The sequence below is a fragment of the Lutjanus erythropterus genome, chromosome 13 (assembly GCF_056507025.1).
Source record: "Lutjanus erythropterus isolate fLutEry1 chromosome 13, fLutEry1.hap2, whole genome shotgun sequence".
Lineage (NCBI taxonomy): Eukaryota > Metazoa > Chordata > Actinopteri > Lutjaniformes > Lutjanidae > Lutjanus > Lutjanus erythropterus.
In genome coordinates, this window is record NC_139329.1 from 28258741 (window position 1) to 28271327 (window position 12587).

General features: G+C 40.5%; 1 protein-coding gene across 1 annotated transcript in view; it reads left to right on the plus strand.

The window, feature by feature from the left end:
- The first annotated feature begins 264 nt into the window (after nucleotides 1-264).
- The window catches only part of LOC146316774 (chemokine-like protein TAFA-5), a 56543-nt gene continuing 44220 nt past the window's right edge, over nucleotides 265-12587 (plus strand). The window contains exon 1 of the mRNA XM_084734338.1: nucleotides 265-976. Coding sequence (XP_084590464.1) covers nucleotides 886-976 — 91 coding nt within the window. The 5' untranslated portion in view covers nucleotides 265-885. The remainder of the gene's footprint in view (nucleotides 977-12587) is intronic.

A 12587-nucleotide genomic window follows, 5' to 3' on the forward strand; every position in this document is an offset into this window, starting at 1 on the left:
CTTATTGTAATTTGAGTGTTTATAAAGTTATGAAGCGTGTCTTCTTACACACACACACACACACACACACACACACACGCACACACACACACACCTTGTGCTCCCGTTTTTCCGCCCCTGCTGCATCAGTCCCGGTGTGGATTTTGACACACGTTATTGTAACTGGTGTGACGTCAGTGAGAGAGAGAGAGAGAGAGAGAGAGAGAGAGAGAGAGAGAAAGAGAGAGAGAGGGTGCAGATCGCAGCGGATCTTCAGACCTGGAGGCAGCAGCTGCATCTCCTCCTCCTCCTCCTCCTCCTTCTCCTCCTCCTCCTCTTCCTCCTCCTGCACTTCTCACCACCGGGCACCGACCAGCCCGTCTGCGGGGCGACAGACCCGGCGGGGAAACGTGCAACATGCCCGCTGAGCAGCTCCAGCCGGGCCCGGTGTCGGTTTGTCCACTTCTGGAGGGATTTACGCGGACAAGCGGACGGAGACTGCCGGTGGATGTGAAGCGCAGAGAGCTGTGAGTTATTGGAGAACTTCATATCCGGAGCAGGTTTTGAGTTTTAATGAACATGCTGTGGTGGAGGGGATCACCCCGGCCATCTGCTGCTGCTGCCGGCCGCTGCGCACCGTGACGCACCGGGGAGCGCGGCGAGGACCCCGGCAGCTTCACCCGGAGAGCCCGTGGAGGGAAGACAAACCCCTCTGTGCTGTTTAAAACCTCCTCCTCCTCTTCCTCCACTGTGGATTGGTCACTTCAGGCTTCATATCCCGGAGATGCAACAGCCCGTCTGCCGCCTCCGTCCTGCTCTGGGTCGGATCGGGATGGATGTGGCGCAGTGAGGAGGCTCCAGCCTGCGGAGAATCACTGTTTGGACTTTTTGGCTCCCCTCTCCCTCATGCAGCTCCTCCGGCTGGCCTGGGCTCTGACTGCCGCTGCGGTCTGCCTCCTGCTCCTCCTGCTGCTCCACAACCACCTCCTCAGAGAAGGTACGGCTCTGTAGTCTGCTCACACACTCTGACTTTGATATGGTGCCTGTGTGTGCGCGCGTGTGTGTAAGGTCAGAGTCCAGAATGCTTCAACAGGTCACAGAGAAGCTGTTAAATTGATTGTCCATCTTTTCCACTTTTGTTGTTAAAATCGACATGTGTGCGCACGTGTGTGTTTTGTGCACTTGTTTTCCCGTGTGTGTGTGTGTGTGTGTGTGTGTGTGAGCAGCAGTGGATGGTGTGGTGATAAAAGGCGGGAGATGGAGAACAGATAAAGCAGCAGTAAAAGCAGTAACACCACCAGCCCCAGGGTCGGTTCATGCCACACCGGACAGGGCCGGGCTGTGCAGCCGGACTGAGGTGCTCAGGAGGCGTGCTGAGCTCCAGCTAAGGTCCGCTGGCTTTTATTGGAAGTATCCAGAAAGATTAGAGACAGACGATAGAGAGAGGAAACACACACACACACACACACACACACACACACAAACCACTAATGTTCACTTTCATCACAGGTTAATCAATAAATATTTAAGTACCCTGATTAATTGTTTAATCAATAAAATTAGAGACCGATATATGGGCCATTATTGGCCTGATACTGGCACAGCTATACTGGTCTATATTTTGGGATATATATGTTGTCCAGTAATTTCTTATAGATCATAATGCAGAATGAATGCAAATCAGATTCTTTCTTACTTTCTAATATCATGATATCGATATCATCTGTCCCATAAATCCCCTAAATAAAATGTTAGACAGGAGTGAAAAGTGTTGATTTCATCACACTCAGCAGTGTCTTCAAATGTCTTTTTTTAATCCAAAATGAAAAGATATTCAGTTTACAATCAGAGAGAAAATGCAGGAAATCACAGAGAACATGCCAGAGAATGGTTGTAACTTAAAAACTTTTAATCAGATTTCCCAAAAAAAAAATGTAATTATGCCAGTGAATTAAAACTTGTAATTAAAATAGTGATTCATTTTCTGTCAGTCAAACAATCTATTAGTCACCTAATTTACATCTGAGTATTCATTAATTACCAGAGGTGGAAAGTAACTAAGTACATGTACTCATGTTCTGTATTTAAGTACTTGTGTATTTTCATTTTCTGCTGCTATACCTCCTCTTAACTACACTTTAGAAGTAAATAAAATACTTTTTACTTTAAACTGTTGTGACTAGTTTTTTTTTAGATTAATAATACAAAATAAAATAAACAAATAAATTACGCTAAATCACAGCCAGAGTACAAGTAATTAAAATTAGGTCCACTTATAGCAGCATTACTTACATCACTAATTATTCAGTGATATTATATAGTTTATTATTCTGAAATTCTGCGGAGGTAGAGCGGGTTGTCCACTAATTGGAACGTCTGCATGTGTTCTTGGGCAAAATACTGAACCCCAAATCTGTATCATCAGTGTGTGTGAGTGTGTGTGTGAAGGGACGAATGTGACATATGGCTGTAAAGCTATTTGAGTGGTCAATAGACTAGAAAAACTCTATATAAAATGCTGTTCATTTACCATTTAACTATATTTTGATTCAATACATGTAGAGTACTTACTAGGTGCCCCCCACTATTGTTTCATGATCATCTCTATCCACTTTTGCTCCCTTTTCTAGCCTCCTAGAAGTAAAGCATCATCATACAAAACTAATGAGTAGTTACGAGTTTTTACTGAGGAATTCACAATTATTTCATTAATAACAAATCAGAGTTGACAGGACAAGATGCTAAGCTAGCTCGTGATGGTATGTTGTAATACTTTAATTTATAACCAGTTTAAAAAACATGTAATAAAGCTAATTCTCCATCAGTGACACCACGAGGAGCGGCAGCTGCAGGTCCATCAGTCATTTCTCCCTCCTTCGTTTCTCCTGCTTCATTTTTTAATCAGCCATTCAACACTGAAGAAACAATCATGGCTCCCAAGTCAAATATAATCCTACATATAGAAACAAAGTTCTACCCCTGCATGTTTTTTAATATGAGAACTTTATGGCAATTTGTAAATACTTGTACCTGAAATGGGAAAATTAGAAGTCCCCCAAGGATACACACTGAAATATTTACTAATGTGTCGAAGCTTTGAACAGTTATTTTGTTGAATATTCGTGTCAATAAAATACAAGAAAATTAGGCTTAAACTTCTTCTTAATTCTAAAGTGGCTCCCCTTTTTGGAAATTACTCCTCCACCATAGAGTCTGTTGCAACATTACTTTGATTTTCCGCCATGTTTGTTGTTGCTGTGTGTAACGGTATGACATCATTCTGTGCTGTCAGACAGTCAGTAATGTAGTCAGTCAGGTTTGCAGCATCGGTCTTAAAACACCAGCATCTCCTGGAGAAACTTTGACTGGGAAGTACACAAGCTGAGGCGAAGGCAAAGCTGGCGTTTCACTCGTCCCGCATTGAATCGGGTCGGTGCACAGACTTGCATACTTGCTGATCCCCAGTACTGCATTTTAGGCAGTATGGGAGGTATTTTCTGATATTGGTATCCATGTTGGAACACTTTTACAGTAGGTGAAAGTCCTGTTCTTTCTCACTCTTTATACTATGTCACATGACACAATGAGTTTATAGCTACATAACCTTGTGACACAGAGCGGCGTGACACATGTCAGTATTTGATGACCTGGGAGTGAAAATGGGCTGGAATCTGATGCTTCCTACCCGCCTCTGAAACCAACTCCCCACCCCGTATTTTAATTTGTGCCGATTATCGATTGAGTCATTTTGGATGCTTTTACATACGTCTTAGTGATAGATGACATGAATTTTCTTTACCTGCAGTCTTACAACGCAGCCTTCAGTGCGCAAATGAGTGTTTGTAATCTACAGCTCAGGTCCATCTGTCCAACATTAAGCTTTGTTTTTGTCCTGAAGCTCAGAAGAGTCCAGTTGAGTATCAGAGCCTCATTTGAGCTTCGACCTGCATTAACAGGATCAATGTAAAACTGCTCAGTGATCCATGTGGAACTCGGCTTTTAGCTTAAAGAGGATGGGAATAAAATAAAATCAAACGGTCTCTGCTTCCCTCCTCAGCAGCGGTAATGATCCCATGTGATGGTTTGTGAGTGTCTGGGCTGGTTTGTGTGCGGCTCGTTATCAGAGGTTTGTGTAATGTTGAATTTATCCCTCAGTGTGATGCTCTGCAGGAGAGCAGCAGCATTAATAACATTAAAAAATTATAAACCCAAAGTGAAGAGGACAGTTTGAAGTACAAACACTGAATTAAACACACATGCTGAGCCACAGTCACACTGAGTTTTGATTTCATAAAACATCAAACGATCAATGTTTTTTCTGTTTTTGTCCCACTTTGAACCTTCAGCGCTCTTCCAAAGGAGACGCGTCACGTTTGCAGTAATGGCTTCAGGATTAAAGGGGCATTTAATCAATGTTTTATTTGAATTTCAAAGTCAGTCTGTGGCAGGTAATTCCACAGGCTACATTTATATTACACAGTAATCAGTTACTTCTGGGGCTCTTGTGGGGAAAATGTTTTGGTTCAGTGTGATGTTGATGTAGACTATTTACATCGCTGTTGTGAAGCGCAACTGCTGTCTCTATTTTGATAGCCGTTTGTGCTGGGATGTGTGCGATTAGTCGACAATATAATTTGCCACCCTTACTAGTTGGCATCACAAATACTATCTGGTTAAACTATTTATCAATATTTTGTTCATGTAAATTGCCAGTTAACTGTTGCCTCTAAGCTGTTATGCAGCTGCCCACCTCTAGTTGGCGCTGCAGCCCTGACAGACAGCAGCCCCTCTAACCCAACACGAATGCCCCAATGGCCCAGATGTTGCTTTCAGTAAAGTGGGGCAGATGACCTCTCGTAAAACCAGCGTGGTTCGGCAGTGTTTTGAACTAGAAAATGAAAATAAGGTTGAATGTAGACTGTGTCAGAATAAACTGGCATAGAACAATTTGAGCATAGAGCAATGTGTAACCTCACTCAGCACAGACACAGACATTAAAATGCAAGCGGACCAGGCTACTGCTGCTAGCACTGCTAATGTTAGCCACACTGTGCGACAGGCTGGCAGATAACAGTAGCTCTGCGTAAATGATGTTGTTTGTCTGCAGACACTGTGATCTTGTTCCCTCTGAAAAGGTGATGTATTCTGCGAGTTGTTGTCATGTTTTGAAGGATAATGTGCAATGTTCTTATGACACGGTGCAAAGTGCCACACATTTCAGTAGTATACGATTTGGCTATTAAAGAATGTGATTAACGGGTTCAAATGACTCTTAATAGCGTGGTATTTTTTTTCCAGACAATGTTTAACATTTTGAATTAATAAATTCTGCTCAATTTTAACTGCTTTCTGAGTGTCTTCTTGCTGTCAGACAGGCTGACTTGACTAAAATAATATTTGCATTTCACCAACAGGGAAATTAGTCACCAGCAACATCCCTAGTTTGTGCTTACTACACCATTTTTTAGCCAAGTTCAAGCTGGTCAGTTTTAGCCTGATTTTTTACTGAATGTGCCTAGCTCTGCTGAATTTCTTTTCACTGTGTGCCACTGGGTTTGGGTGCTTCATTTGGACTGCTGTTCAAATTGATGTGGTCAGACTCTTATTCTCAGTGGATCCTGGCTAGCTTAGCCTGCCTTGTCTAGCAGTGTCTCCTAAATCTGGGCATGCCAGATGCGCAAGCTTTTGGAGAAACAGAAAAAGTTTTACAGGGAACTGCTACTGTTACAAGAGAGCAATTGAAAGGCTTCATGAACCTTATCGTAGAGTCTATGGAAGCACGGTTGGATGCCGTAGCCAAAGACATACAAGTACTGAAAAAAACCTTCAATTCACACAGGAGGATGTGGACACACTGACTACCACTCAGGAGAAACTGTCAACAATCCATGAGAGCATGCAAATGGTAGAAGGCAAAGCAAAATCCCTGGAGAGGCAATCAAGGAGAAAGAATCTTGTCTTTAATGGCATCCAGGTCAGTTTTAGCTTCACTTACTAAGCTGTTTACAAGGTTCATTTACTGTTAAAATCCCCTCTGATCTTTCATGTGGACAGACTGTTAAACCAAACCCCATTCTAAAAGCAGGTGGTTTATGGTAGGGCCATTTTTTTGTGGTAAAAACTTCAGATATATCATCACTAAGGTAATTTTTTGTTTCACTTTGCTCTACAGGTGTAATTGGCACATGTAATTTGCTCAGTAACATCATGAATCAACCTGTGACAAAGTGTTTGCCACAGATATACATATTGACTTGCCAGTTCCCACGGTCTACCATTTTCATCCCCTCTGCAGAAGTTCTGAAGCCACAAATCTGTCCTGTTAACATCCAGGTTTATGCAAGGTGCTACTAGTTTATTCAGTTTGGCACCGTCACTTTTACAGTGCTTGTTTTATACTTAGGATTTCAACCTCCTTAATATACTGTCTTTGGCTCCAGCTCAGGACTGCTATTCTCATTTTTGCATGAACCATTGGCTACATATTGCTCCTTCAATTAAGTGGTAATTAGAACCTAAACCATAATGTTTGCCTAAACCTAACCAAATCATTTTTATGCCTAACCAAATTTTGTCACATCATAAAACAGATTTATTTTCATCAGTGATGCTCTCTTAAGAGTTTGAACCAAAAGCTCTGCAATTTTTGTTTGGCAGCTGCTTCTGACTCTCCTCCTCGTATGCAGATGTTTCAAATAATCAGAGCTGCTGCAGAAAGAAGAAAATCATAAAATCCAGCAGCTGCTCATTGAAATTCAACAGTCACAGCTCAAACTGGCTCAGCTGAGCAGGTGATGCTGCAGAGGCTTTTATTTTGAAGAGGTATGAGGTTAATCACATGAAATATCAGATCAGTTTATCAACTTTTTCTTACTTTATTGAACCAGATTATTGCTTCGTCATACATCTGTTCATGTTACAAATGCTGGCATGTTAACGTTAATGTCTGTAGTGCAATATAGAGCTTTTAAAATTCCAAATGGGATCTCAAATTATCCCTTTTAAAGAACTTAAAGGATCATTTTTAGGAGGCGGTACCTCTTTGTCATCTCTTCTTCATTGATCATCTCAGTGTGAAAAGCTTTAATGAGCAGACTGAATTTAATTCCCTCACGCTCTCTGTTTACTGAGTTTCTCTTTTCTTTTCTCTGCCTGCTCACAAAGCTCATTTAGATCCTGGAAACAAGCCTATTATGCAGCAGATACACTGTCGTGCCTGCGGTGTAGAAAGCTTACCTAAGGAGTCTTCGGAGTCCAAATGAATTCTCAATGCTCCATTAAGTGGAGCATATATTCATGGGAATTATGAACACACTGCATCTGAATGAAAGAGAAAATCAGCAGCTGAGCAGAGAAAAGAAACACAAACAGAAATTAACGGAGCAAAAAGCTGCAGAGGGTGTAATTGGATTTGAATAAATTCATCTGGAGGAGGAACGTCAGCGAGTGATTCAACACTGAGCATGACTCAAACTGTGTTTAAAAATTTTAATCACACCTCAACTGCGCAACAATTCAATACACAACTAACTCTGTTGATGAGTTGGCTTGTGTTATTGTGTGACTTCTGTGTTTTAAAAGGTAATTTTAATTCGTTTTAATTATTGTTATTTCTTTTTTAATTTTTGCTTTCAATTCAGTTTATTCTCAATTAGTTTCTAGAGTTCTAGGTTTTATTACAGAATATGTTGTATTATAATATTGTATTAAATATTTTTTGTTATAATAGGTTGTATTATAATTATGATATATATTTGTCAGAGACAAGATTTAAGAAAATTTAACCAAACTGACAAATACGGAAAGCACAGAGATTTCCTTTAAATTTTTATTTTATTTTTGTAAGTACACATTATTGTTTGAATTAACTAAAGTTTAGTTTTTGTTAACAATAATAAACTTGATCACCAAAGTTACACAATAACACAAACAAACTGACTGAGGCGGAGGTAGAGCAGCAACTCCTGTTTTCTCTGAAGTAAAATTACCAGTTTTGCCAAAAGACTGGTGGTTTGGAGAAAGCGATATTTGGCTTTTATAAATGCTTACAAATGGCTGTCTGACAGAAAGGTTTAAGTCATGAAAATACTCTAAATATAGCATGCACTTAGGTGGCTAAAATAGGCTCTGTTGCAGGATCTGTCCACAGCGATTCGTTGCTTAGCTTCCTACACCAGTACTCCGGCTGCTTCTCCAACACGGGGAAGTGTTTACCGCCATCTACTGTAGTTAATACACAGACTGTGGAGAAGTACCTAATACAACCCCACTTCAAATAATCCAAATATTCCTTTAATCTCAGCTCTACCTCAAAACCTGAAAATGTCTGCACCTTTGAAGATGGATGGATCGAATCAGTGCTGACACTGACAGACCTTTTCAAAATAAGAGCCTCTGCAGCATCTCCTGCTCAGCTGAGTCTGTTTGAGCTCTGACTGTTGAATTTCAATGAGCAGCTGCTTGAGTTTATGATTTTCTTCTTTTGTCAGCAGCTCTGATTATCTGAAACATCTGCATATGAGGAGGAGAGTCAGAAGAAGCTGCCAAACAACAAAAAGGACTTTATTGTTCAATCACCAACTCTGGATTGATTGAAATAAACCCTCAGTTCACCAAGTTACATATTAAAATATTCTGGCTGTACAACTCAATGCTGCATCTCTGGTGTCCAACCTCCCTCCTCTCCTGATATTTCTTGCACCTGATGCGATCATTTAGGGCAGGGGTCAGCAATGTTTGCCCCCAAAAGAGCCATTTTTGGCCAAAAACAGCCACAACCTTCACAATCTCTATTTTCCTCTAAGAATTGTCTTTTTCTGGATGTGGCATCAAGAGCTACTTTAGGGAGACTCAAGACTAGCCACCAGCAAAATGTGTGGAGAGGACAGGGACTATTTGCATATTCATGAAACCTTGAATACTAAATGAAGGCAAGGTGCAGAGCAATATGTAAGCCCCTTTAACAAGGTGTTTGAACGTATTTTGCAAAAAAACCCAAAAACTTATTACTTATTAGACAATTTAGTACTTCTTTTAGAGCATTTTATATTGTGAATTACATAAAGAGAGGTTTTGATGTATATTTTTACAATTGGAGAACATAAGAATCACTTTAGACTTTCAAAAATGATAAATGAAAATTAAAATGTTAAAGAAAACAACTTTTTTTTTAAGTCACAGCCACAGCGAGCCACTGGAGTGGGCAAAAGACTCACAAGCAGCTCCGGAGCAGCAGGTTGCAGACCCCCAACTTAGAGGTTCATTTTATTTTGTTTCTGTTGAGAGAATCTCAATAGATCCTTTCCAAAATACTGTCAGACACTTGACAATTAACACTTAACAGTTTTAGCCCCTCAGTGGCAAAAACAAGAATTTTTAGTGGTCATGTTTTGATGTTTAGCAATTAATATAATGTTGCAGCCTGTTTCATGGCTCTTGGCTGCAGTAGTCTTGCTCAGTATTGGACCAGTTTCAAAAATTGTGTCCCCGTCAGTCATTGCGACTCAAAAACATGGAAATTAATGTCTGGGGTTACCCTTTAAGGGATGGGAACATCTTTGATGATGGTGAGACCCGGCTTGATTTCCAGGTTATGAGCTGGATGGCAGGAGAAGTAGAATTAATTGAATGGAAAGTAGCCACAGTCCACCTGATCTTTCTGTTTCAGTGTCTCTCATGTCACTTTGTGTCGTCAAGCTGCTCTCAGTCATTATGTGAAACATGCTCAACACTAACGACTTTGACTCGTATTAAAGTCCTTTTTGTCTTCAGAGACTTTGTGGCCTGCCTCATGTTGGATTCTGGATTTGTCTCCTGCTGCAAACACTCATTAACTGTCACCAGAGGATCAGAAAACAGTCGCTGCGTCGAGTCAAAACCAATTTCAGCCTCATCATTATTCTTCTGTCTTCACTCTCAGGACAAACACAGTGACTCTGGTTTTGCTGCTCTGTGATTGTTGTTCTTATTTTCAATTTGCAGGGAATTTAAAAGAGATGACGGATAATAAAAGCTCGACCAGAAGCTATCAACCAGATGTCAGTTTATCTTCCTTCCTCTCATTCATGAATAGATTACGTGTCAGCTGTGATTGAGAAAACAGCAGTCCGAGCAGAGAAAACAACGCATTGTAATTTCATTATTCTGCTGTAATGTGAGCGAGCTGTTTGGAGTCTTTATGCTGCGACAGACAGGAGGCTGAGTTTCATCTGAGATTCATTCAACCGAATCATAAAGTCAAATAAATGTACAAGAGTTTTACTGCAGACAAACTGCAGAGATCAGTGGGAGGAAATCGATCCCTGCAGGCAGGAAGTCATCACAGCAGGTTTACTGCTGTAACAGAAGGAATAATAACAACAATAATAACAGAGCCATACAAGATATAAAAACTTAAATAAGACATTATCTGTGTGCTAGATTTTCTTTATGGAGGTAATAAAAAATTTCCTGCATTTTCAAAACTGGAGTTTACAAAGCAGATCTGATGAGTTTTAGTTGAACAATAATAAATATTTTCCATTAACACAAAATCTGATGTTGGCAGGAAATTTAAACATTATGATGTTAATTTTTTAGTGTTTTCAGCTGACGGATAGAAACATTTCCACATTCACAAAAACTTAACTTTCCATCACAAGGTAATGAAACTTATACTTAAAGGCATAATCTGCAATATGTTCCTACAAAACAATATAAAGACTCATAACTCATAATCATAATCCTTTTCAATCATCACAAATGATCGAATAGAAGTGTGGTGGTGTCTGTATCTGCTGAGACTCTGCTTCTTGCCTTTCTCATTATTTTTCTGTACTTGGGACACTTTTCCAACCAAAAACTTTGGCATTTGACATCCTGCATGAGATTTATCAATCAAATATCTGTCTGGACGGACAGCTTGGACAAATCCTACTGATCCTTCCTTTAAGTTTATGTTTGAACTTGTGAGCCTCAAGGTAGTTTTGACAAAATAATCTTTACTTTGATTCCACTTATTAGCTCTGAGCTTTCAGCGACATCTCCCAGTCTTCAGCAACAGATCGAGTTCTCCTCAGGTGGAAGTTAAACTACATTATTGTGGAACCAAAGTGGATAAAAAAAAGTGTCTGATGTGGCACACAAGTAAAAAACAAATGTGAATACGAGTAGAAGTAGAAACACACAGAGAAGAAAACATGAAAACACATTAGTTGTCTGACTGACTGGATGCACACTGCGGGTATAAGCCTGCCATTGGACCACTTGTTTTAGTCAGCATCGCGGCATCCACTATCTGCGTTTTCAAAGTCTCCGGGAAACAACAACAACTTCCTACATGAAAAAAACAGCAAATTAGTGTCTGGGGTGCCAGTGGTATGAACATAAACAAGCTAACAGCTGTTGCCTTTTCTTTTGCAGTGATGTACATATTTTAATGCCTGGGCTTGCCTCCCGATGTGCAAATGTTCCACCGAAACAAGTTCCCCTCAATATTATGCTGCAGCGCACCGTCGCTGCATCCTAGGCCAAACTCTGCCCATGACTATCATTGGTTTAAAGAAAAACAAACAAGCTTTTTTCTCCTATAGCAGAATGATAATGTGTGGAGCCAAACCTTTCTCCAGCGCTGTGGAGATCTGATCATGCCGGACTAGTTGAACTAGAGATCATCCTGTGATGCCCGTCAACATGCGTGTCCGACCACACCAATCTTTGAACTCTGCCTACACACCTGTATCTTTTGTGGCTTGCATGTTGTGAATCTGTCCACAGGCAGACATAAAAACACCTGGCTAAGTACTGAAGACCACTGTTGTGGTAGTTTGTCCTACTGTTCGCCGCCATGATGACACTTACGCACAGAAACTTATATCCACATAACAAAACAAGAAGACACAAGACCAAGAATGACAAAAAATTGAGCAATGTCACCTTCAAGATCAAAGTGACAAGTAGCAATGTGCAGGAGGAGCGAGAGGATCATACTGCTGCCTGTTCCTATAATATTTTTATGATCATCCAGTAGCATCTGTGAGGATCAAAATACACCCCAAGGCCAAGCCGCTTGTGTAACAAAATGTTTTAGGGGAAACATGACTACAGGTATAGTTTTCACTTAAGGGGTTATCTTAATATGATATAATTGTTTCAGTGTGTGGCTACTTTTAAAATATAGCAGTGTTGTAGTGATCCACAATTAGTTTAGTTAGACACAACTTGCATACTCTATGGCTCTTGTCCAGGTCCCTTTTTCCTCCAACTTCACAGAAGCCAAAATGCTTTTTACACTAGCTTTAAAGCTATGTGCCAGTTGGATTGTATCCATCTGCAGTTGCTCAAGCTCAGCCATCTTCACTGAAACTCAAGAGGTAGCCTTGGAACCATGGTGCACATGTGATTCAGCAGCCCAGGTTTACAAACTGCTACAGGTGATCATAATAATGGGAATTGGGTTTTAAATTTCTGATTATTTACTTTTCTGCATTGATAATCGTTCAAGAGAGAATCACAATGCAACAGTTTTTGTTTTTTTTTCCCAGGCTGCCCACTTCTTAAAAATTGACAAGTTACAAAAAAACTGGTGCAGAAACAAAAATGAAAGTCAGCTGAGATCCTGTGACCTTTTT